This window comes from Aphelocoma coerulescens, chromosome 2 (genome assembly GCF_041296385.1).
Source record: "Aphelocoma coerulescens isolate FSJ_1873_10779 chromosome 2, UR_Acoe_1.0, whole genome shotgun sequence".
Lineage (NCBI taxonomy): Eukaryota > Metazoa > Chordata > Aves > Passeriformes > Corvidae > Aphelocoma > Aphelocoma coerulescens.
In genome coordinates this window covers 69,580,439-69,604,779 of record NC_091015.1, presented here as the reverse complement: position 1 = coordinate 69,604,779, position 24,341 = coordinate 69,580,439, and the positions used below count along the sequence as shown (strand labels likewise).

Sequence of the window (24,341 nt, the reverse complement as noted above, 5' to 3'; positions counted from 1 at the left end):
ACCTCTTACCATGATCCTCCATCAATGCATTTAGATTGGCTTCGGCTTCCATGATACAGAATGGTGAATGACTGCTCAGAAGGCCTGAGAGATTATTGCTGGAACAAGAGAGGCAAAAGGCAAGGAGGTCGTGTAGTGAGGTCAGCAGATCAGCCATTTCATGGCTGTTACACAAAAGGGAGAGAAGCAGGCATCTCCTTGTCAGCTTATGTGTTGGAAATGCATTGCTTGGCAGAAACAGTATCTTAGGTTCTGGAGAGAGCAACTCTATTACACAAACTCTGACCTTCTGAGCAAGGTCTGCAGCTCAGTATCATCCAAGAACAAAAGGATAAGTCTACAAAGAAGTGTACAAAGTATGTTGAGCATGGTTTTGCCAAACTTTGGGTGCCTGCTGACCTCTTTCTCCCATCTCTTTTAGTCCAAAAGTTCAGTATTAGTAGTCTAAATTTCTTGTACAACATATACGGAGCTTGGTGTCATCAAACAGACCCATATACAACATGTTGTGTGGCATCTCCCTTCATCAAGCCTATACTCTACCAGGTAGATTTTTGCCCATATTTTGTTTAGGTAAACTTCAGAAAAGCACCTATGGCAAGAACTTGCTGCCAAACTTCTTTTAAAACACAACCTATTTGAACTATCAAAAGTAACAGCTGGGCCACACTTCTAAAAATAAATAGAAAGAGAATGAGGGTTTTTTTACTTGCCTCAGGGAGTGAGAGAGGGATTCTATTTCCTTCTCAGTTTAAAGCTCACGTTCCCTGCTTTATGTTGCAGGCTGAGCTGTGAAAGCACACAGTTCACACCCTCTGGTAAAGCTAAGCCTCTGAACAGAAAAGAAATAAAGTCAGAAAATTCAGTCAGAAAGAGGGATCATCAGTTTGACTCAACACCTTGATCACTCACACAAGAGTAAGTTTGCTTGCTCCCTAGACATACATTTTTACAACCATCATTAGAAAAATATAGACTTTTTCAAATCTCCCTGAACTTGTACACAGATTTTCCATGTGCAGAAGAGGTACCTGCAGTGGCAATCAATGGGAGTTAAAACTGTCATTGAAGAGGTAAGACTTGAACTGTACTATGAAAAATTAATCAGAGGTGCAGAGTTACTTACCTAAGAATGCACAAGAGGGAGAAGAAGGGTCTAAGCCTTTTACAAGAATGTGCAATTTTCAGAGGGGTAGAAATGACTAATGTCTTTAAAAGGGGAAACAGATTTAGCACTCCTGCTGCCCACTGCAGCAAGCAAGAGTTGCTACAGCTTTACCCTTGTGAAGAAGAATAAGGCAGATGAATAAGCAATTTAATAATGCCTGTGCAAGAAAAGATCTGGTAAGTGGGATCTGCAAACACAGCTGAAAGGATGCTTTCTCCAACGACTAGACTAAAGAAAGTAACTGGTTTGTACATCGTTTTTCTTTGCACGTAGGTGTAGTAAAATTCAAAAATCACACGTGGCATGCACCCTGCACCCAGCTAAATTTGCAACGACAAATTCCCAAGAAAGCCTGCTGTTTACTGGAGACTTTGAGAAGAAATAACACCCAGTACCTTATAGTCTAGGAGTAGTTCAGAAAATAAATCTTATCTGACCATTTGTGTGGTATTTTTAAAATCGGCAAAGGGCTAGTACAGCACAGCTTTAGAACAAAGTAACTTCAGCGATATGTGTCAGTAAAACAAATTTTCAGTACATGTTCTAAAAGCTTTGGTTAACTGAGCCTTAAAATAATGTTTAGGGGTTTTTTCTTTCCAAAAAGACACAGCTCAAGGGGAATCCTAATTCACTGTAAAACCCCGATCTACCCCCACCCCACAGTATCGCTTCTTAAAGGAATAACTAAAAAAAATTTTTTTAATATATAAACTGGAGACTGGACAACATCCACACAATTTTCTCCAACACTGCTAAGCCATATAGGCTTGGCTGTCACATGCTTCTCCATGAGCAGTGTCCAAACTCCAGTTTGACACAGCACTGAACCTACAGGCATCAGAAGAATGAAAAGTTGCCCACATCCAAAATGGTTGCTGAGGTTCACTGTTAGTGCTGCTATCTTTGTATGCTGTATAGCTGCAAGGATTACTAAGGGAAATTTATTTATAACTTCCAGTTATTATTGCCTGAAGGTTCACCAATGATGAATTACTGACAGTAAGTTTTATTGCACTTGTGCTGAGTTAAACAGCTCTGAATTATTCTGAGGGCAAGAAAAACCTGTATTTCCAAATTCAGAAAAAGCTTTTAAGAGAGACTATATTGACTCATCCACTTAAGATTCTTTTTATGCATTAGATGACGAAGATGACTGTTTTAAATTCTTGCATTTATCTCAAAAATGTGATTCCAAGAAAGCTCGTGTCCACAACTCTGCACCTTGTGTGTTCTACCACACAGGCTTCACATTGAAAAACACAGCATTTTACTGTCACTATCAATATCCCGTCTTACTCTCCTGACTGGGCTGCAAGTAACATTTCCATGCAACACATGGCAAGAAGAAGAAAGAAAGAGCACTGAAGTCTCTAAATAATCATCAGGCATGAAGTCTCTTAATTGTTCTAACACATACTTGTACCCTACAATACTTAGCAAGTTTTCAGCATTTTACACATGCCAACATTCAACGTGCTTTTTAAGTGCCTGCCATCTAACTAAAATACCAGCTGGCAAGGAAGTGCCTAAGAACTCTATCTGCCATTACATTTTCCTGCTGCTTATATTTCTATCAACACAAATTTATATGGGACCAGAAAAACCAAAGCATTTTATTATAAAAGTTGCCTGGCACGTCACATAAATGATTTTACCTTTTTGTTCCCACTCTGTGGTTTGGAGCAATGTCAATTGTGTCTGTAGCTGAATCATGCCTAACTGCCAATCCCAGGTCTGCAATGCAGCATGTTCCATTCTTTTTCACCAATATATTTTTTGATTTTAAATCTCTGTGGGCAATTGCTGGTTTGCCTGTAAGAGAAAAAAACAAAAGTAACATATCTGAAAAAAACCCCCAAACCAACTTGCTTTTGTTCTAAGCCTGGTGCAAAATTTTGTTTGAAGTTACAGAATTCTTTCCAGTTCTGACAATTTACATGCAGCAGGGTACCTTCTGAAATCATTCATTGTAGATTGTCTGTCTGTTCAGGAAAGTGCATTTCATGTTTACTACATTACACCACTCTATTGCTCCTTTCCCTCTTCCTGCCAGTATTTATTGCGCAAACATCCTACTCAAACCTTGTCTCAATTCAAAGTTAAGAAGATGCTACCTGCACCATTACTTTGTGCCTTTTAACAGGTGTTTTGTAGGAAGGATTGTTATATCACGATACCAGAGAAAGGAAGGCAAAAAGCCTTTCAAATTAAGAAGTTCTATTAATTCAGAAATCATCACATGGTAGAACAAGCTACTCATGTGTCATTAAAAAAAACCCTAAAAATCCAACCAGTATTACCCACATGACAAGTGGAATAATTGTAAGATTACCTTGTGTGCCAACAATTTCCATGTGCAGATGAGCAAGACCACTGGCAGTGGACAAAGCTAATTTTATCATTCCTTCCACCGTTACTGTATACCTGTTCAGGTAATCAAAGAGTGATCCATGCTCATGATAGTCTGACACTAACCACAGCTGAGTCCATGTACCATTGTCTGCAAAATAAAACTGGCGTGAATACCACACATACACACACAAAACATAAATAAACAATATATTCCACTTTTATACAATGCTTATGAAGTACAAATAATGTTCTGCAAGTAACCTCTGTAAATTAGACTCTTACATCTTTACTTCTATCCCTGTAACATTTAAATGCCTCTATAAGGGCTGGTAATACCATGGGAGACTTTCTGAAAAGCTTAGTGAGTAATCTTTTATTTAAACTAAAACACAAACCATAGAAAACTGATGTCACTATAATTCTGAGGTGAATATTCAGGGCACAGTATTCAGGGTATTAGCCAGGCCTTGCCTTTCCCTAAGTTTCCTGCTGGAGAGGGGGCACAGGGAACAGGGCTGAATGAATCATACAAAATTTATCCTGTCACTAGCACTCTACCACAGTACTGTCCAGGCTAACCATAAGAAAAAAAAAATAAGTGTTTCAAACTTTGCTTCCTGACTCCTTCAGTCTTCCCATAACCTATCTGCCCTCAGCCTGGGAGACAATTTCCACAGTGTATTTTTCCTTCTGGAGTAGAAGCTTACAAGCAGCAATCAGACACAAAGTTAAATCCCACCTCTTATGACCTCTAAATTGCTGGCCAAAATTGAGGTTTCCAGGAGGCATGAGGGTAAAGAAAGGAAAAAACACTGAGGAAATCAGTTTGCTGTATGACTTTTGATTGAGCTATGACAAACAAGACAGGCCACAATACATCTGTAGATATTCCAAGGCATACAAATGACATATAAGAACTTAATTGTTCACATTGTTAAAGCATACACAAAATACCTTTAAGTTTAAGCCACACAAAGAAGACTATCAAAGGAATTCAAATCAAGAGGGAAGCAAAAGTATTTTTTACCTTCGAAGTAGAAATATACCCAGGAAAGAACAATCCTGCCACCAAATAGGTTTTCTAATTTTGTGTTATAAAAGCAATTCTCCTGTGGCAGACTTGGAAAGTATTTTTATAGCCAGCTACTTTTAAAGAAGACTTTCATCTCTTTAGAAGAGTAGTTATCCCATAAAAGATATCAGTTGGACTCCTACCCTGAATTATATAGCCCCTACTCTCTCAGAAAAGTGAGAACACAGCACAAGTCAAAAAGATGTCTCATTATGTGATAGTCTCTAAAGATTGCTCAAGAATTAAATATGAAGAACATGAAAAAGGGAAGAAAGTTCAGAACTTACTCCTATCATAAACATACTAAAAATGTTTTACTTTCCAAAGAACATACTTGTCCAGAAGAGCCAGAAGCACAAAACACCTGCTCTACAGATTGACAGAAACTACACCTTTATAGAAACACTTGTGCTTATCTTCAACTAAACACTTTGGTGGGGGGAGGGAAAACTTTCAAGCCTCCCTTCTATTTGGATGTTTCTAAGGAAATCAGTGATGCCATTAAAAAATAATCTAAAAATAAAATAAACCCCAAAGTTAAAAGGCTTCCAAATACTTCAGAGTAGGAAGAAGACTAATCTACATTCAAACAATTCCATAAAGGAAAGAGAACTCTGGCTTGCTGCATTTACAGAATAGTCTCAACTAAGTTGATTAAACAGGCAAAAAAGTCCCAAACCAACCAAAGAAAAAAACCAAAACAACAACAAAACAAAAACAAACAATCCCCCAAACAAACCAACCCAACAAAAAAATGCACCATAAAAATGCACCATAAAACCAAACAAAAACAAAAAACCCAAACCAAAGCAAACAAACAAAAAACCAAAAAACAACTCAGTCACATACTCCAACCTGTAAAAGACCTGTAAAAAGCTACTACTGCTGCAGGAAGAGTCTTTTATGTCCACAGAAGGGACACCTAAGTTTTGTTTTTTTAAAAAGGAATAAGGAAATTAAACATCTTTTTCTAAAATATCTTTGGTTTTCTAGTTAGAACTGCTGCATCTCTTGCTACTTTGCAATAGCCAAGCACAAACACACAGAACTCAGCATAGTATTACATGTGACTTTTTCCACAGTGAATTATGGTCTCTGAAGAGTCAATCCAACAGTATTGGCTTCACTAAACCAGTCTTGCAGAACCATTAGAAACAGGTATGAGTTCATAGGCACAGAAAAGACGCTCTTAAATACACATAGTCAAAGAGCTCCAAAGAGCTGCAAAAGCTCTAAGTAAACTAATCTTATCACTTTAGAATATTTTCTTCACTCAGTTTTATTCTACTGCTTCATCAGTTATGACCCTACATTGCTTGAAATAATCCTCTCCTGGGCACTAACACCATACACACTCATTGCTTGGTCCTGTACTTGATTTCTTCTCCTGTTTCTTAGGAGTGGGATACCTCAGCAGGTGTCTATACTAGACACCTAGCCGTAAGGAAGGAAATTAAACTAATTTTAATTAGTCTACCAGACCTATTGTGTTTAAATAGCTCTATAAAAGATGTCAGCTTCTGAAGAATTGATTTGATTCAAGCTTTCACAGCTTTGATTCAAGACTATAGTGCCTTTGCATAAAGATCTTCCACTCTTAATGCTACGTTCCCTCCCAAGAGGGGAATATGCTGCTGATTACAGACCCTTCTATTCAGTTTTATCTTATTTATTACCAGCAAGTTTTAATATCCAAGCTTTACCTTCCTTCCAAAGAAGAAATATAAGCTGGGCTTACCATCCACTCTGAGAAGAACAATGATTCTTTTGTATTATATGCTGTATTTGTGACCCTTCAACCAGATTTTAAGAAGGGACAGTGCTACATCCAAACCTACATGAATAATAGTAATTACAGACAAGCTGAAATGCAGCAATAGGTCCAGTGTCCAGCTATCAGAATGGACCTACTATGTTTTCCTTGCCTTGCTGTATTTGACAAGCTATACATTTGTTTAGCACTCTAAGCAGAACATGTTACGATAAACTTAAGTCTTCTTATTCTGTTGACAGTAGTTAATTATTACCAAGTAATAATTAACCTGACCCTGAGTATTTTTGGCTGCACAGTAAACAGCATCTGCCATGAAGCTTTCAATCACAGGATTTGCATTATCATGTAGGAAAAAGTAATTACACTCAATAGTAATTACATACAGCAGCCCAGCTTTCCATGATAAGGTAATCTAATTTAGTTTAGATACACACAATGATCAAGAATCTCAAACAATGTTAAAAAAGAATGTTAAAAAAATTACAAAAAATTTACATGTGTTATTGGAAATATATTTAAGAGATTAATTATGTTTATTTCACCTATTTCAAGAGACCTGAAAGTATTTTATACTATCAAAATCACTCAGAAATAAAAGGTTTTCCTTTTTTAACTTTAAAAAAAATATTGAAATTCTGAGTAAAGAAGCTTTCAGATTTGTTGTCAGGAGACTGATCACAGTTTGGGAAAATATTAGTGACATTCAAGCAAGCTCTGTCTTGGTAGAGCTGATTCTTGAGGAAAGGAACTTATACAATTGCTATATCAAATATATAAACAAGTTTCAAATAAAATTCAATTGAGTGAAATTACTTGTGAAAAATGTTGGGTTTTTTTTCACATCAGCACTAGAAAAACAAAAATGTTTTCTGTGGTGTCATGTAGTAAATGTTTCAAAGCAGAGATTTAGCCTTTTTTGGCATGCAGATAATGTAACATTAAAAAAAAAACAACAGGAAGAAGCAGTGAAAAGATCAGATTCAGATGGGATCTACAACTAGAAATCTCTTAGAAATTAGATATTTAGGGAGATGGCAGTTTTGTCAGTGACTGGAGCATGACTGGTGTCTCGTTAGCAAAACAGCTCGACTCTATCACATTGACACAGTCATCTGATTAAATGATGAAAAGCACTTGAGCTGTGCAGATTCCTTCTTCTCAGGCTAAAGCCAGAGCTTCAAAAAGAATAAATGGCTGAAATATTACTTCTTAAGAGGCAGGAATTCTGCTCACTTCTTTGCAGCATATTGTTTCATGTCACTCTTGGGGATCTACTTACCATGAAAGGTATTCTGACTGAACCAATCATCTAGGGAAGTGCACCTTTCAGTTAAGGGGAAGGAATGGAGAAGTCATGCTATTTTAGTGCATAAAGTTATCTGGAAGTGTGCAGTGCAAGACTTCACCTTATTTGAATTTTCCAGAACACAAAAGTGCTTGTCAGCCAGATCACAACTGCAGTTAAAATCATTCATCACTTCTCAGCCCTCCAGGTGCCATAACTGCAGCACCTCTTTCCCAGTAGATTACAGGGTGGAAAGCAGATAGATTGGATCAGCTCCTGTAGCTTTCTGAACATGATACAGTTCTGGGGAAGTAGAAGAGAAGAACGTGCCATTAAGGCACATGAACTAAACAGCATAGTAGAAAAAGGAGTGAAGACAGCAGTTCAGTCACAAACCCTAATCTAAACACACACCCTCCTACCCAAAGGAACCCCTTCCACCAATTTTACACTAAATGGCCAGCCAGATGCTCCTCAGCAGCTGTGAAAAACTGCAGTTGCAGTAAGAGCAAAGACCTAATTCAGCAGCAAGAACTGCAGCACGCCTTGGTTCTACAGCTCTTGTACTAGTACTCCTGTATCTCTGCAGTCATCTTTGCAATACCTCAGACACACAGATTCTTGCAGTCTAATGACTTTGTGCATTCCAGCTAGGCTGTAGTAACTCCGGAATGCATTCAAAAGTCAGCCCTATGGAGAAATGGATACAAATCCTGCACAGATATTATTGCTGTGAATGAATACATAATCTTGCACCTGGCACCACACAAACATTTATCAGTTAGCACCAGCATCTACAATAAAAGACTATTCATAGGTGTTCTTAAGCCATTGGTCTCTAAAGCCTGCGGTGATACACCTGCTCCTTTCAGAGTACCACAACAGTGTACCTGCTAAACTGGGAGAACTACCCCCATAATGGTCCCTTTTGTTCTCCTGTTTAATGGGATACAGGTGGCCTGAAGTATTCTAAACAAGAATTGAAGTATTAACCTCCTTCAATATTCAGGACTGAATTCTTAGCCCAGGGAGTGAATGGTGTGTACAGATTTTCTCACTGAGAGAATGCAGAAGGTTATTCTATGAATCAATTCTGTATTGATGGGTTAAAAATAACAATACAGATTTCTACCTCTGCTCAGACAGCAATACTATGTTAGAGAACGTAGTCAAGAATAGTGGCATTTTCAAAACACATTTTTATCTATTTTTCAAAAACCAGACACCAATTAGTTCTCAATAAAGTAGAAGAGCCTTGCCCTGAAAGCCAAAAACCTCAAATAATGCCATGACCTATCAGTTAAGGATTTCTTCTTTGTATGTAAAGCATATTAACAGAAAAACCAGAAAAAAATTAATCTCACATCATATTTTGTTACAAGGAAACTATACATGACCAAGTCAAATGCTATAGCATCTGCAACACAAACCAGCAATTAAGAAATTACTTGAAAAACCCACTCAATTCCTCATACCTCCTCTGCACAGTAGTCAAGTGTATTTTTGGGACAAACTACCAGGAGGTTTCAGGCAAAATGAGACACTAGTATACTTAACCAGAGATGAATTTTGTTAAAAGTTACAACTAAACTATTGCAATATATCCTTTATGCTTCTAAGTAAGAAATAGAAGCTAAAGCTTCTGCAGAGATGGCTCTTCATTTATGGCTTTAATGCAGCTGATCTAATTTTAAACCCAGGCTCCAGATACTCCCTTAGGCCAGCCAAAGCAAACTCAAGGTCTTGCAGGTGCTAATAATATCAAATACAGTTTTAGGCATGGAAATAAGACAGTTTCTAATGGTAACCATAATAAGCTGCAGGAAAAAGCTGCCTGGTATGGTGTTGATCTGCAAGCTCTTGGAGAATAACAAGTTGCACAAACATCTGTTAGGAGCAAGTTAACTGCAGACAACCCTTTCCTGGAGAAGTGTTCTGCACAATCTCTTGGATTCAGTTCCAGTTTTACAGATTTATATAGATACAGAAGCTTGAAATTAATCTAATGGTAACTAAAAAGAACTTTATTTACACATGTACTTGAACCTCACTAAAACCATTCAGGAATTTCCCACAAAACTGAAAGCCCTTTAAAAATTCAGCATGTGTGTGAGTCATTGACTCCTCCCTAATGTGACAATTTTCTGTTAATGCTTTCTTCACAAAGATGTCAAAGGCCATTCGTGGTGAAACGTGCAATTTCAGATGAAAATAACTCAAAAACCCCAGCATCTTAACATCTTAGCTCCCCTTAATGAAAGAAATTCAAAACTTGTTTTGGTTTGTCAGATGCTCGCATCTTTAATTGAACTGCAGGAAAGTCCAAGAAACTTTAATCTGACTGAAATCACAACAAATCAAGTTGAAAAAATGGTTCCTCTTAGTAGATAATTAAAGGCTTATCAGGAGAGCTTCAGGAAGCAGGTATAGTTTTTTACTTCTAGGAACATATAATTAATTCCATTTTTCCAATTTATTTTCTAACTGGACTGCTAAAAGAATAACTTTTCATACCTCAGCCTTAAGAATAAATCTTCTACCTCCTACTTTGTATCTGGACAAGATGATTAGACATGATCTCTTTCAGTCCCACACATCTATATTATTGGGCTATGAGGTAATGACAGGTACCAGTATTCAGCAGATGTGTGGGCTCACAGGATAAGGCATCTCCATTTTGATACCAAAGCATTTTAAACAAATTTAAACAAAGCATGTTCTTCAGGAAAAAAAAGACAATGTACTTTTTCCTTCATTAAACCTATGAAAAGCGTGCCAAACCCTGAACTGCTCCAGTTAACAAAACAATTTTTTACTACTCTTAAGTCCTCACAACTGTTTTTTCCCTTCCCTTTTCTGTCCCTTCTGACCAGGTGCAGAATCAGCAAAATTACTTCATAGTGTCACCAACCTTTGTTGTCTGCAGCTATAAATCCAAGAATGTTTTCATGGCGTAGCATAACTGTCTGATAAATTTCTGCTTCTCGAAACCATGAGCGTTCCTCTCTTGAAGAAAAGATCTTCACAGCAACTTCTTCTCCTCTCCACTTCCCTCGCCAGACTTCTCCAAAGCGACCCTTACCAATGCTTTCTTGAAGTACTATAGTTCTTGCAATTGTTCTTTGCACAAGTAAAGGTAAACCTAAAAAGAAGATTTTACATTAACCTTAAATATCACTCTAGAGAATTAGCACTTATCCCCCCAAATACTGAATATGAGATCCTATTTCTGTTTGGGTATTTGTCTTAGAATGCACCTACTCCCTAAGATTTTAACTTCTTGTTGAGAACTGCTGGCAAGCACATAGGTAAGATTCTGCCTTCGCCCTTAAAAAGCCAGCATAACAAGTACTCAAGGATATGCCACAAACTATCTCTACAGTAGTTAAAAGCACAACACACACTTCCTTTCAGTTAACAATGTTATCACTTGCTGATCTATAATATCCTATTTAAATGAAAAAAAGAAGCAATGATGAGGCAGGCAGGACCAGGTTTAGGGGGGCTTTTGATTGCTTGTTTGTTTGGGGTTTGGTTGTTGGATTTTTTTCTTTATTTTTGGAAAAAAAGATCTGCCCTTAGCAAAGCAGTTTAAGAACACTTTTGCTACTGATTAATTTACTTGGCTTATCACTAGATAGTCCATTTCTACGTTAAAGTTAAACCACACTTATCAGCAACACCGACTACTGAAAATCCACACTCATGCCCAAGTGCGCCAATAGCTTCTTAGTAACCCCGAGTCACTGTAAAATAGGAAAACATCCTTGTAATGCAAGCTTCCCAATTTACAGGCCATTCTTGTTCACCTCACTGTAATTATAATTGAGAAAAATGTTTACATTCATGAAGGTTTTACAGCTTTGAAACACTTACATGCTTTCAACACAGAGCACCTCCTAATATGCTTCAGTAATTTTATACAAGCAGCACTGGCATCCCTCAACCAGGCAGGGTTTTTGTTTATTTTAAATCTTTCCTGTTGTAACTGCAGGGCTTGTCATTGGATTCCACACTGATACTACACTGCAGGATGAGAGCATCAGCCAGGTTATCTGCTTACAATAAGCTCTTTTGGTATAGGATTATTTCACTTAAACCAAACATTTTACAAAGTAATCTATTACTCTAATCATTGTTCCAATAGCTGATAGAACACCTGCATTTCCTTATGTTATAGAAAATAAATCCCAACTAATAGCTCAAATAACTAATTCTTGTCCACCTCTGGACATTCTTCGCTAACAACAGCACTAGAAGGACATCTGATCTGGTTGGCAGCATTGCCATGCTCGTGTCTCATTCTGAGAAGAGGAAATTAAAACACTGCAGTGTTCAGAAGAGCTCCTCAAAAATGCTAGCCTTAGAGGAATTTTCTGCATGGTCTATGCTGACAACATACCTACATGAAGACAAGGAAAAAAAATGTACACCATACCAGCAATTTAATCATTGTCAGGTGCTGTAATAATTTCTACTGAGAAAGTTAAAACTTTTGCTGTAATAGTCCTCAGGGGAATTGTGCTGCATGCCCAAACTATAGAGGCTCTGCCATGAAGCCTAGCCTGCATTCTTTATGGACAAACTTTTGAAATGCAGAAGAGGCCAGATTAGAGCAACCACAGGACCAAACTCAACCCTGAAAAGGTAAAATTTGACTTCATTGGTGAGAGAGTTTCTTCCTTAGAATTTATGCACTACTGTAAAATCTATAGGCAAATGTCAAATACATTTTGTGTATTTTGTGTACCTGAAATGGGTGATAGGCCATACAGTTGTATCAGAATACTGTTTGTACATTCTCACTTTCAGATGCACTGCTCTCAACTTGCTCCACTTTTTATAGATCTCTCTCCTTGTTTAAAATATATGTCCAAGGATATCAACTAACTGCTACACATATACTAAGCTCTAAACCTTCTAGACGGAAAGCATTTCAATTTCATATTACAAACTCCCATTCATCACATTAAGATGCCACTGTAGGATAAAAACTCTACTGTGATCTATCCACTTACTCCAGTATTTATATTTACAATATTTACAAGATTCAACTTGCTTCTGTTTGTCTGAAACCAACCTTTCTCTTACTACTGCTGCATCCAGGAGATTGGAATTCATATTTATCTTGCATTCATAGCAATTCATTACAGACTTTCTGTTGCAACTGAGCAATTTCCTCATTCTGCTATAGAAGAAACACAGCCCTGTGTCACCAGGAACTTGAGCAACTGCTGTACTGTAAACCAAACTGCCTGAAAAGCATCTCACAGGAGACAGCTACAGCCTCAGCCTTTCACAAACACATTGGGCACAGCTGTACTCCAAGCTCTTGGATACACCTTCTTTTAACTGTGCATGAAGAAAGATGATAGCCATTTTGCCAATCAGGAGAAGAAGAAAATTTGAGCCCATATTAAATTCAGCAGCAGCTCAGTGTTTAACACCTTGTATTTAGCCATGGTCATCCGATTTATTCCTGAAACCTTCATCATTGTTTTCATATACCATAAAGTATCCTCAAACCTTCTTAAAGTCTAACATAAAAAGAAAGTTCATTTTTTTTTCCCATATTTTAAGCATACTCTGATTAGTTTAGTGACTTTCCAATGCATAAGGAGTTTGTAACTACAACGGATAATTCAGGAATTAAGTTCTAGAGCAACAAAAGCAGCTGCTAAAATTTTGTTCTTGTTCACAAGTCTCTGCCCAGACCACTTCCTCTGATGTGTAATAAAAAAAAAAAAAATCCATGAATTGCAATGAAAAATCTCATTCCCTTCAAGCTTGTATGAATTGCAAAATAGTTTTTAAGGAGCTTTAAATTCACTGCAATTGATTCAACTTTGCATTGATTTCTGTGACCCTTTGGATTTCTAAATAGCTTAAGTTCCTGCTGGAAGTCGCCTACCAATACAATCCAAAGCTTCTCCCCCGTTGTAGGCAATTCTTCCTACCCCCTTGTAACTAAGTGACTTCGTCATTTGTGAGTTAAGACAGTAACAGATGGGGGTCCCCATCTGTCTATACAATATGTAGTTGATATTTAGAGATTTGCATCATGATCTGAAAATCATTCTCAGCTCCAAGAGACTTTGAAATCCTTCTCTTAGAAGCTGTAGCTTCACCAGAAGGATCTATTTTAGATGTTTCATTAATTCCTTTCATGGAGTATCTCCCTGTTTCAGGTCTTCTTCGTCATGGAACAACATAGCAACACTAACGTAAGTCAAGACTGAATAATTAATAGCAGCTTACTACTCACCACTGCAGCAAATGAATCCTACTCCCTTTTGGTCTGAATAGGAAGCTCATTTTTAGAGTTTTGATTATTTCTCTGTTTTATACTGAGAATATTGAATTAACAAATTCAGAATACTGAATTAACAAAATTGGTAGAATCTTTTCTATTTTACTATGAGCTCTTCTGGTCCCTCAGCATGAGTTTAAGAGCAGAACATGGCCTTAGGGTCACCAAACTAAACACTTCCTTAGCTGTGCCTCTTGGATCTGGATTGTTTTGCCTGTGCTGTACATTTCCATCGTGTTTTTGCAACCTCTTGTCCCAACACCATCCCTTTAACACAGTTCAGTTTCTGACAGGGTTAAGCACTGTTTTAACTCACAGCTCTTGACTTTTCTCCCTTTGGAGACCCTTTTCTGTACCCCCAGCTTATTCCAGAAAGGTACAGTCTTCTCAACTTTAAATGTGCCATACCCAAAGTCTGGATTAAAATACACACTTCAATAAGATTCAAATACTGCAGGCATACTTCAGAACACACAAAAATTATCAATTCAAGTGCTAGGGCACTGTAAATTTGTATAGTCATTGATTGACTAATTTTGAGACAAAGTGACACAAGTCATTGCAAATACACTGCCAACAGTACAGAAAGTAAGTACCTGAAGCATCTCCTATTTCACTCTCATAATCCAAGTGAAGTAGAGAACACTAAATAAGGCTAATACTTGTCTTACAAACAGCTCAACAACATGGAACTCACTGCAGCTGAAGTTAAAAGATCCCTTTTAAGGAAACATTCAGGCTTGTTTTACAGCCTTTCAAGCATAAAAGGAAATTAGTGAAGAGGCTTCCTTAGGGATAAGCCAAATTCAACCATATTTGTTGGTTTTTTTCCTTGGATGCACTCACCAGTCGCCAATGTTCAAATACCATAGGTATTGTAGGTCAGGTGCTCTGGGAGTGTAGACAAGCCTAAGTGCTCTGAATTCAGTTGTGAAAGTTTAGCAATTCCCTAGCATGCTCCTTTTACTTAAAGAGTAATTTGCAAATAGGCAAGGGAAGAGTCAGTGGTTTCTAGCCATGTGCTTCAGGGGAAGAATCATAAGTTTCTTCTAACTTGGATTCTCTGCTTTTCAAGAGCTTATTTTAAAGGAGTAATTCCAGAGTTTTCAGACAAAAAGAGAGGTTCAGAAGTACCACATGTAGAAGGCCAGAAGAAAAATGAAAGAATATTCCTGATAACAAATGAAAAGACCATTTGACGACTAAGTTTGAATTTTAATTAGAATTTTTTTCAGCCTTCCTTAGGAAAAGTCTAGATCTGCAGACATTAAGTAGAGTTTTACACTTCTAATAGTGTAACAATCATATATAGCAAATCTTTATGCATTCCAAGATACTTAAATCTCTGACTCCTCCATATTATCTATATCTCTGACTTCTGCATACCCCTCCTAAAAACAAACATAACTGGAGGCCTAAGTCCAGAATGTGCATTTATCAAGCTCTAGCCCAATATATTGGAAGTTCTATTAATCACTTTCATTATTTGACTTAGTTAGTCCTGTTAGTAAATGAGAAAATTGAGATAAACACAAATTACTAAAACTCCAGTTCTAACCAGAGAACAACTTACCATTATGAGGATCAAATCTTATTTGGACACACAAAAGCTTTCTCACCTGAAACCTACACACCCTAGTGCAAGCTCACCTTCTTTAGGGAGGCTATGACTAAAGATGAATTTTTAACCTAGATTTTGAACATATTCGGCAAGTTACATTAATTTTATTTGACAAAGCAATAGACTCTAAACAGTTTTACCAGTTACCGCCCTTGGGAAAGAAACACAACCTAGATGCTTGGGTTTTGTTGTTTTAATTTTTTCCAGTTCTGGGAAAATAAAGGATTCAGCACTTGACAATCAAACACCAGTATTTCTTTGCAGAAAGTGTTCTGAAAGGGCATGGATATTTCAACACACGTTTGCAAGGCATAGGAATAATTTTCAGTATTAAATTATTTAAACTTTTTATATAGTAGAAGGCTGGTAAAAAAAATGATGTCTCTTTCCTTAACATGGACCAGAGATCAATTAATTTATGTAATGATTTACCTAGCACATCATCCCCTAACACCTATTAAACTACATTTCTCTGACACAGACCACCATAATCCTATAAGCAGTTAATGGTTAGATATACAATAGCAGTGACTGTATGCAGTGAACAGACCAATGCCTCATCTTTCCAGAGCAACACCTCTTCAAGTCAGAATTAAAAAAAAAAGCATGAAATCAAGGGATAGATATTCATCAGACCTGGTCTGCATACTACATCCATTCTATACACAGAAATGGCTATTTGCAACCGAAAAATATCTTCTGTAAGGAAAGAACTGGCTGAAATATTAACTCAGACCTCAGAATATTTTCATACACCAATAGCTACATCTATAAATTAAGCTTCAATTTAAAGCTAAAAAATACCCTTCACAAAATTATCTAAAAAACACAGAAGATGGTAGTTTAGATAGGCTGTACAGAACAAAAAGGTAAATGACAGCCTTACAGGACACAAAACATTTACAATAGATGACTGTGATATTCCCTGCATTATATAATTTATATATATCAGGCTACTCTGAGAACGATAAGGAATGGCAGCAACAATTCAGTGTTTCTTTTATTTCACTTATTTCCATACATTGAATCTTCACTGATGTTGGCTGAATGTACATGGAAGTTGCTTTTCTAGTATTTTATCCAGTTAATTATAAGTTTAAGTAGATTTGATAATATTAAAAAAAAATAGATGTCTTACAAGGCTCTTAAGCACAGAGTAATTACTACTAGAAGCATCACATTACCTGACCCAGAGCCTGAAGTTGTCATATCATAAATTAAATCCTTTAAAGTAGTTCCTTCTGATATAAAGGGACGATCCAATGAAGGGTCTTCTTCACTTGGCACACGATGATGAATTACAGTACGATTATGACAAAGATATAGAATCAACATCAGTGAAATGCAGACAAAGCAGACAGGTCCAGCAATAACAGCAGCCAGTTCCACAGGTCCTAGGTTAGAAGCTGGTTTTCCTGGAGTAGGGCCTGAGAGTTAAAATAAAAGAAAATGGTAAACCCATTCATTTCCTTTTACACTATTAAACTTATAGTATCCTACAGCGATATTCAAATTGTTTCAATGTATTTGTTAAAACTTTTGCACAGTAACTTTTTCAAGAATCAACGTAACTACTACAAAGGACAAAAGCAACGTACTTACTTACACTTTTCATTTAAGTCTTCAAAACTGTCCCTAACATCCCTGTCCAGAAGATTACAACTCTTGTTCTAATATAATGAAATTGTCTTTGCAGAATCTAAGGTGTACTTTAGGCCTTCAAATTTACCTACAACTTCCACTCTCGCAGAATTTTGTTTGAAATAAAAAAAAAAAACCCAAAAAAACAAAAAACCAACAAAATCAATCAAACAAAAAAAAAAGCAAAATCCCAGCCCCCCTTACCTGGTGTTGGAATTGGAAGTTCTACTTTATTGCAGAGAGGTGTGTTACAGCAATGAGACACAGTATGGACTCCATCTCTGGTGGAGGGGGAACAAACAAACGGCCTGTCTCGAGGAATCAGATCAATTTCTGCTATACACATACTATTGCGCATTATTTTGTCTGCAGTTCGTGTTACTGAGGCAAAACATACTCCATCTGTCACACACGTAAAGTTGTCTTTTGTACATAGCTGGCAGTAACACTCCAATTCTATATTGAGAAAAAAACATTAATGTCAGTATTGGTACATGTTCTGAGTTGAAACAATTCGAATGACTAAAGAAATACAAATTCAAAATGCTAGGAGGCCTTTTTGGTTATACAAACACAGAACTGCAACACTAAAAAAACAACAAGGCTTTTTAGTGGGACAAAAAAATTGGGAGATGAGCAGAAGAAAGTAAAATTTAGAGCTTAAGTCATCTCTCCTTACACAATAATGTATTAAAAGACAAAGGCTAAAATCCTAGGCGTTCCTCCAGGTAAAGGACCACCACTACAGCTCCTCCTACAAAAGATCTAGACTTTTAAAACAACATTGTATCACCTACAGCATGCAAGTCTGCTATTTTCAAACCAAATACAAATAATGCCTTTTTTTTTTTTTGACAATAACCACAGGTATAGCTTTAGTAAGTGACAAACAAGGATGGTGTTGGTTACCCAAGATTATTATGTTATGCATTACTTGATGGTTTCCATTTTGTGCCAAAAGGGAAAATAACAGCTTAATCTTCATTAAAAACCAAACCCTGCATGACCCTTTCACAGAAGCAGAATGTGGTTTAGACTTGTTACTTATGAAGCCACAGGAAAACACTGTCTTACATTACTCAAGGTGGTGATTTACTAAAGCTATCAATTGCAGTAGTAAAGGAGAAGGCATGGGGAGGGAAACAAGAATGACAGGCTAATCACCCCTAAGAAGATCAGGTTTCATTCTTTACATTGCAGAAGTTCTTGGAGAAGGAAGACTACTACTTCTAATTTCTTTCTCCACTCCTTCCTGTATTTACAGCACCAAAGCCATGCAGAAAATGGTGCAGTGGCAACAATGAAAGTACCAATACACCCTGAGTCCACTTGTTCAACTGTGAAGAGCAAAAGCTGGCCTAGAACTTGTGTACGTGCACACAGAAACATTAAAGCACAGAAACTTCGACAAATTTAAAATCTTAAACATTTATGATCAAAGACCAAAAAATGTCCTGAGCCATAAAAAAGTCTCTTTCAAAGCTACATACAAAACTCACACCAAAAGGAGAAGGATTAACAGGTGGCAAACAAAAGGTTCTCAAAATCTGAAATCTGACATTTCACTTAAATTCACGAGTTTAATATAACCACATGAATTGCCTTGGGTTATACACCCCTCTGTCACAGAATATCATGGATTTAAATAAACAGCAATCTGATCTCAAATATATATGTATGTCATCTCAAAGTTTGAATTCTGAGAAACATTCTCTTAAAACACCCCTTCCCCCAAGATTTTGAATCAAACCAAATCATTGCCAATCTTCTACTGTTACTGAAAAGATTTGATCAAATTCTTAGGATCCATTATAGAAAGATAACCCTGTTTCAGAGAGATTCACCAGCACACAGAGCAGTAAGAAAAAGGGAGGAAAAAACCCTACGAATAGGATTACAAAATCATTTTTTTACTATGAAGATTACTGAAAAAAATGATTAGAAGGTAGATGAAATGAGAACTGGCATTCAGGAAGGTAAATCCTAACACTGCATCTTTTGAAGATGCAATTTCTCACTCACGTCTCTCCCTGCCTCATCAGTGAAGTAAGGAAAGTCTGATTATCCAGTATTTAACTACAAGAACATTTAACATTTATTTTCCTGTTGCTGTGCCTTTGGTAATTTACACCTGAACAAATTATTTCTTAATCTATTAAAACCATTTTTAAAATTCCTAAAATATTTACACACACCATTTCTTTCAACTTTTTAAATGAGCACACCTTTATTTCCCTTGCTTCATCCATGGCTTTATTTTTTCTATTTAAACAGTAATTGTGGCTCATCACAACTGCACATGAATCTGAATGCCTACAGCAAGAGACAGATTTTCAGTGAGATATATTTACATTGAGGTACTGTGCGGAGGCCAAGTTATTTGAAGTGAAAAATTACGTTTGGGTTGACCTTGTTACACTTATTCATCTTCCTGGTCTTGCGAAGCTGTAGAAACACACTGTTCCAACCATGACTAAATAAAGCATTTTGTGCCCCATCTTCCTCATTCACTTTGCTCCCACCTCTCTTTTGCTACAGAATTTCCACTTAGTGCAATTTGATACAATTTACACTTTTGTTCTGGTTTGATGCCGCTATCTTCTCGTCTCCTTCCAAGGCACAGTTCACTGTCACACACAACAGAATGATTTCCTCGGCACAAATAAATCACTACTTCCTTCTGATAAGAGGGGAAAACAATGCATAATCAGCTGAATAGCAAAGCTTCTAGGAATACAGGTTTTTGCTGCTCTCTAGTGGAGACGCACTCAAAATAAAAAAAACAACTCGTTAAAATGCTTTAGCCCCCCTTCCTACTCTGGCCACTTAACAGTCCTTCATGCCTTCCAACTTGAGCAGGTAACAGTAGAATTTCCATGTTTTATTAACAGGTAAACTAATTCAGCAACCCCATTCTGTTGTCCTCTTGGAGACAGAAATTTTTGCTTTTTGTCCAACTAGTCTCTGTTCTTCTCAAAGAAGTGTTACAGTCATTTAAAAAAACTCAGACAGAAACCAGTCACATCTCCAAGTTCACTTTAATGAATACATACATTTCTAGAATGGATTATCGATAACAGAAAGGGATGAGAAATTAACAACTCTGGTGTAAGCTGATCTTCCAGAGCCAGCCATCTTTCAGGTAAAATACATCTCAACGCATTTGGTAAACACCATTTAAATCTACTACCACAAAAAGTACTTTCAAAACTATTCAAGAAGAGAAAAAAAGTATTCAATCAAGTCTGTCCATGGCAGAGAACTGGGTTTTTGGTTTGTTTTTCATTTGCTTGTTTTTTAAATTATTACAACAGTTCTTGGATGGAACCACTAGCATGAAGCTCCACTACCGACTATTTCACGCTTAAGTGATACAAGGCTGGGGAAACAACAGTACAAACAGCTAAACAAATGCACTGGAAGTCATACAGACAACCAGGGACATAGCCAAGAGCAGAAAATGGGTCAACATAGCAATCTAGTTCCTTGTGTATTGCATTTTGTCCCTGCACCGTTACCATTCTACACAGTCATTCCTGCTTTTTGAGACTGACTACCCTAACAGAAACAGTGAGACAATGCTGTTGTGAAAGTGGGGGTGTGTGCATGATGCCATTATCACGTCATACAAGTTATCAACAGCATATTTCTCATATCTCATATCACAAGATTACCTTTTGTGTTGAATATCATTACTAGTGTAATTGCTCAGACTCTGAGTTTGACAGTTTTGCTTTCCCTTTACCAAGTCTCTCTTGCATGAGTGCTGCAGTCTGGAAAGCCCCCAGTGAGGGTAAAGCAATCTGGCAGCATAAATGAGACCCTGAAACTATGCAAGTTGACAAGACTTAAAATTAGCTGGTTCCCAGGAGCCCAGATATTAATACTATATACAAAATATGAACAGAGAATTAAGTACACTCTAGCCACTTAATTTTTACAAGTCTGTATCAAAACCAGACTGTTACCTACTGAAACAATCTTTTATGTATCTGCTGTCTTTCTGAAGAAAGAAAATTGCAGAAAGACTGTTTTTTTAGTTACATAAAATGCTATGAATCACTATGTAACATTTGTTAACATCCTGCATCATTACTTCAACCAGACAGTTTAGTGCAGAACACCACCTTCGGCCAAAGAATCTTTAGTTGGAAACTGTAAGCTGAGACATCGTCTTCCAAGGAGCAGCACAGAAGTTAAAACTTTTGACATGCTCTAAAAAACCTCAAACTCACATCTTACTACAAACAATTAACAATTTCGTATTATTAATACTTTATTTAATAATATGTCTTTGCTTTACAAGTTTAAAAAAGACAAATAGTCTCAGCCTCCCCAAAGCAACATTTTGCTGAAAAAGATATTTCTCTTGTGATATTATAACCCTTCCTCCATGGAAAATAAAATTTTTGAAACAAAAATGTCACCAGAAAGTAGAACTTCATCAGAAGAACAAGCACAACTCTTGGCTCCACAAGATGCAAACGTTCAAGGGATAAAGGAGCAAGGCTGTGATGTGCAAGAAACAATAACAGATTTTTGGGGAGATGAGCAAGAGGGCTGTAACGCTCACTGGTAGTTTTTTTCCTTGTCCAATAAAATTTGCCAAAGGAAAAAAAGCATAATACATAACAGAGCAAATGTCAGCTTCTGAGTCTGTAATTCAGACAATCCCTTCAAACAATACACTTGACTCATCTCTGAACTCTTTTAGCTCAAGATACAAAAAGGTTTAGGTCTTAAAATATCTGGGACATAGGTACAGTTTTTAAAACCACAATAGTTCCTGACCTTCACTAACACATTCTTCTCACAAAGGCTCTAATTAAGCTTCACTGTTGTAAAGAAACAGCACTGGGCATCAAGTTTTCAGGAAAACTTTCACGTACATTTCATCCATCTTAAGCAAAACTTCCAGTGCAAACAGCAGGTCTTGTCAACCAAAGTAATGCACTCAAGAAAAGAGGCAAACTACTTTATTAAGGCCCTACCCTCAACTTGCAAGTAATGGTAAAACCTTGTGTAAAATCCCAGCTTCAAAAAAGTGATATTATATTCTCTGCAGTGTAGGTGCCAAATGGAACTTTCCGTTTTCTTGCCCTCTATCCAAAACACTACCCAGAGATACGTTCATGCCTCTTAGAGCTGTTACAGTAACAATTTGTTTCTGCTATCTTTGGTAGAAGAGTATGCTTTAAAAAACCGAAACTAACAGAAGAAAGCTAAAATTAAAAGCCCAGATAATAATTTTACTAGCATTAGGAAAACAGGAAGATCTTTACTTGTACTTTTAAATTAATTCCACCATATTAATCAGATTGCCATCTTTATTTCCAGTAAGAAGCAACCGTCTGAATACAAGAGTTTCCAAGTGGTGACTCCCCAGAACTTCGGAACACTAATGGCCTACACAGTGAAAAACAGAAAGCTTATTTTCAGACTCTGTCTTACAAATTAGGGCTGTTCTACTGTTCAGCTACCTGCTGGGATTCCTTACATGCCTGATCTCCATATAAACCATATCACAAGACGACTGATCCACACAGTAACATCAGCACATTGCAGAACAGCCCCAGCAGAGGCAATCAGAAAATGCCCAACTTCTGTCAACCCCCAACGAGAACACTAAGTACCAGTAGCCAAATCATACCTCAAACTACTTCATCAACTTAGACCACAAAGTTCAGGCAAATTAACTGCCTTACCCATACCAGGGCCTCTGGAAGAGTTACGGATCTGGAACCCTGGATTTCTCATTCCGTTGAGCAGAGAGGATTTATCTTTTTTTTTTGAAATCAAAAGGTAGCATACCACCACTTCCATCCATAAGGTTTTGTATAGAAGTCTGTTGCTTTGTTTTTACACAAAGCTTTTAGACCTTAATTTCATGCCTCAGATTAAGGCATGAAAACAGGGAAACTGTTGATTGATGAGAGGCATTAAAAGGGAAAAAGTTCAAAGCTCAAATTGAGCTAAAATTTCCTTCAACATCTAAATTGATTGTGTTACGTAAGAAAGCTTTAAATTATTAAAGTCTGCTGCACCTTTTCAAGAACACAAGAACAACCCATGGGTAACTTAAGCTTATTTCACTGTTTCCACATCAGAGAACTTCTATCATCTTCAATAAGAGTGTGGGTGATTAACACCACATTTAAGTATAGCAAGTTATGCTTTAAGTAATTTTAATTTTTTAAACTTAAATATTTTAAAATGCTTTAAGTAACTTTTCTTTTTCGGCATGAGTACCATTTGAGATTGAATTATGAACAGCATGTATAGATCCAGACTGAGGGATGTCTCAAAGCTGTAACTGAAGAAGTTGTGTTTCTCCACTTCCTCTTTAAAATCCAAAGCAATATGCAATCCAGCTACAGAAGAATTTAAGAAGTGCACTGATTATAAAATGCAGATTTCAACATCTAACTTAGTACAGATGAAACTGAAGCCCACATCAATTCGGGTAGGGCAACACCTGTATACCCCATTAGGTCATATGTCCCAAACTGCTAACCACAGAACAACATGCACATTAAAAAAAAAAAACAAAAAACAAAAAACAAAACAAAACAAAAAGGAAAAAAGAAAACTACCCAGATCTTGCATTTATGAATGCTGTTAAGCACTCCTGTTTCATGCATTAGCTCTGCAACAGTACAGCTCTGATACCAAACCTCTCTGGCAAAAAAAGCACAGGTACAGAAGGCTGGAGGAACAAAACCGTTTCACTGTATAAATATGCACCCAGAGATTTCATTTCCACACGGCTCGGTTCCCATCCAGCACAGAGGCGAGGAGGTGTTGGACCGAAAGTTCACCTGTCCCCCCACCACCGCGACAGCAGCACACGGTGCTGTGGCGTGCAGCGGAGCGGGGCCAGCCCCATGTCACCTCCGCGACGTGGGACATTCAACACGTCTCTGTACCGGCCGCTCCTCCCGGCGGCACCGCTGCGAGCGCCCTGCGGCGGCCCGGGGGCTGCCGCTCCTCCCGCTGCCGGCGCACCCCGCCCGAGAGCCGGGGGGCTCTCAGGGGCTCCGCAAGGAGGGGCGGACAGATAGACGGGGGAGCTCCGGCAGCGATAACTAAGTTGCCTTCGAGAGCCAAGGCGACACGCA

The 24,341-nt window shown here is 37.5% G+C and overlaps 1 protein-coding gene across 6 annotated transcripts in view; it reads right to left on the bottom strand.

Moving 5' to 3' along the window:
- The window catches only part of TGFBR1 (transforming growth factor beta receptor 1), a 47,223-nt gene that overhangs the window by 9,923 nt on the left and 12,959 nt on the right, over positions 1 to 24,341 (bottom strand). For all 6 annotated transcript variants that reach the window (XM_069007936.1, XM_069007937.1, XM_069007934.1 and 3 more), the window contains 5 exons: positions 17,428 to 17,679; positions 16,767 to 17,009; positions 10,563 to 10,793; positions 3,501 to 3,668; positions 2,824 to 2,980 (listed from right to left, as the gene is read on the bottom strand). In XM_069007936.1, coding sequence (XP_068864037.1) covers positions 2,824 to 2,980; positions 3,501 to 3,668; positions 10,563 to 10,793; positions 16,767 to 17,009; positions 17,428 to 17,581 — 953 coding nt within the window. In that variant the 5' untranslated portion in view covers positions 17,582 to 17,679. The remainder of the gene's footprint in view (positions 1 to 2,823; positions 2,981 to 3,500; positions 3,669 to 10,562; positions 10,794 to 16,766; positions 17,010 to 17,427; positions 17,680 to 24,341) is intronic.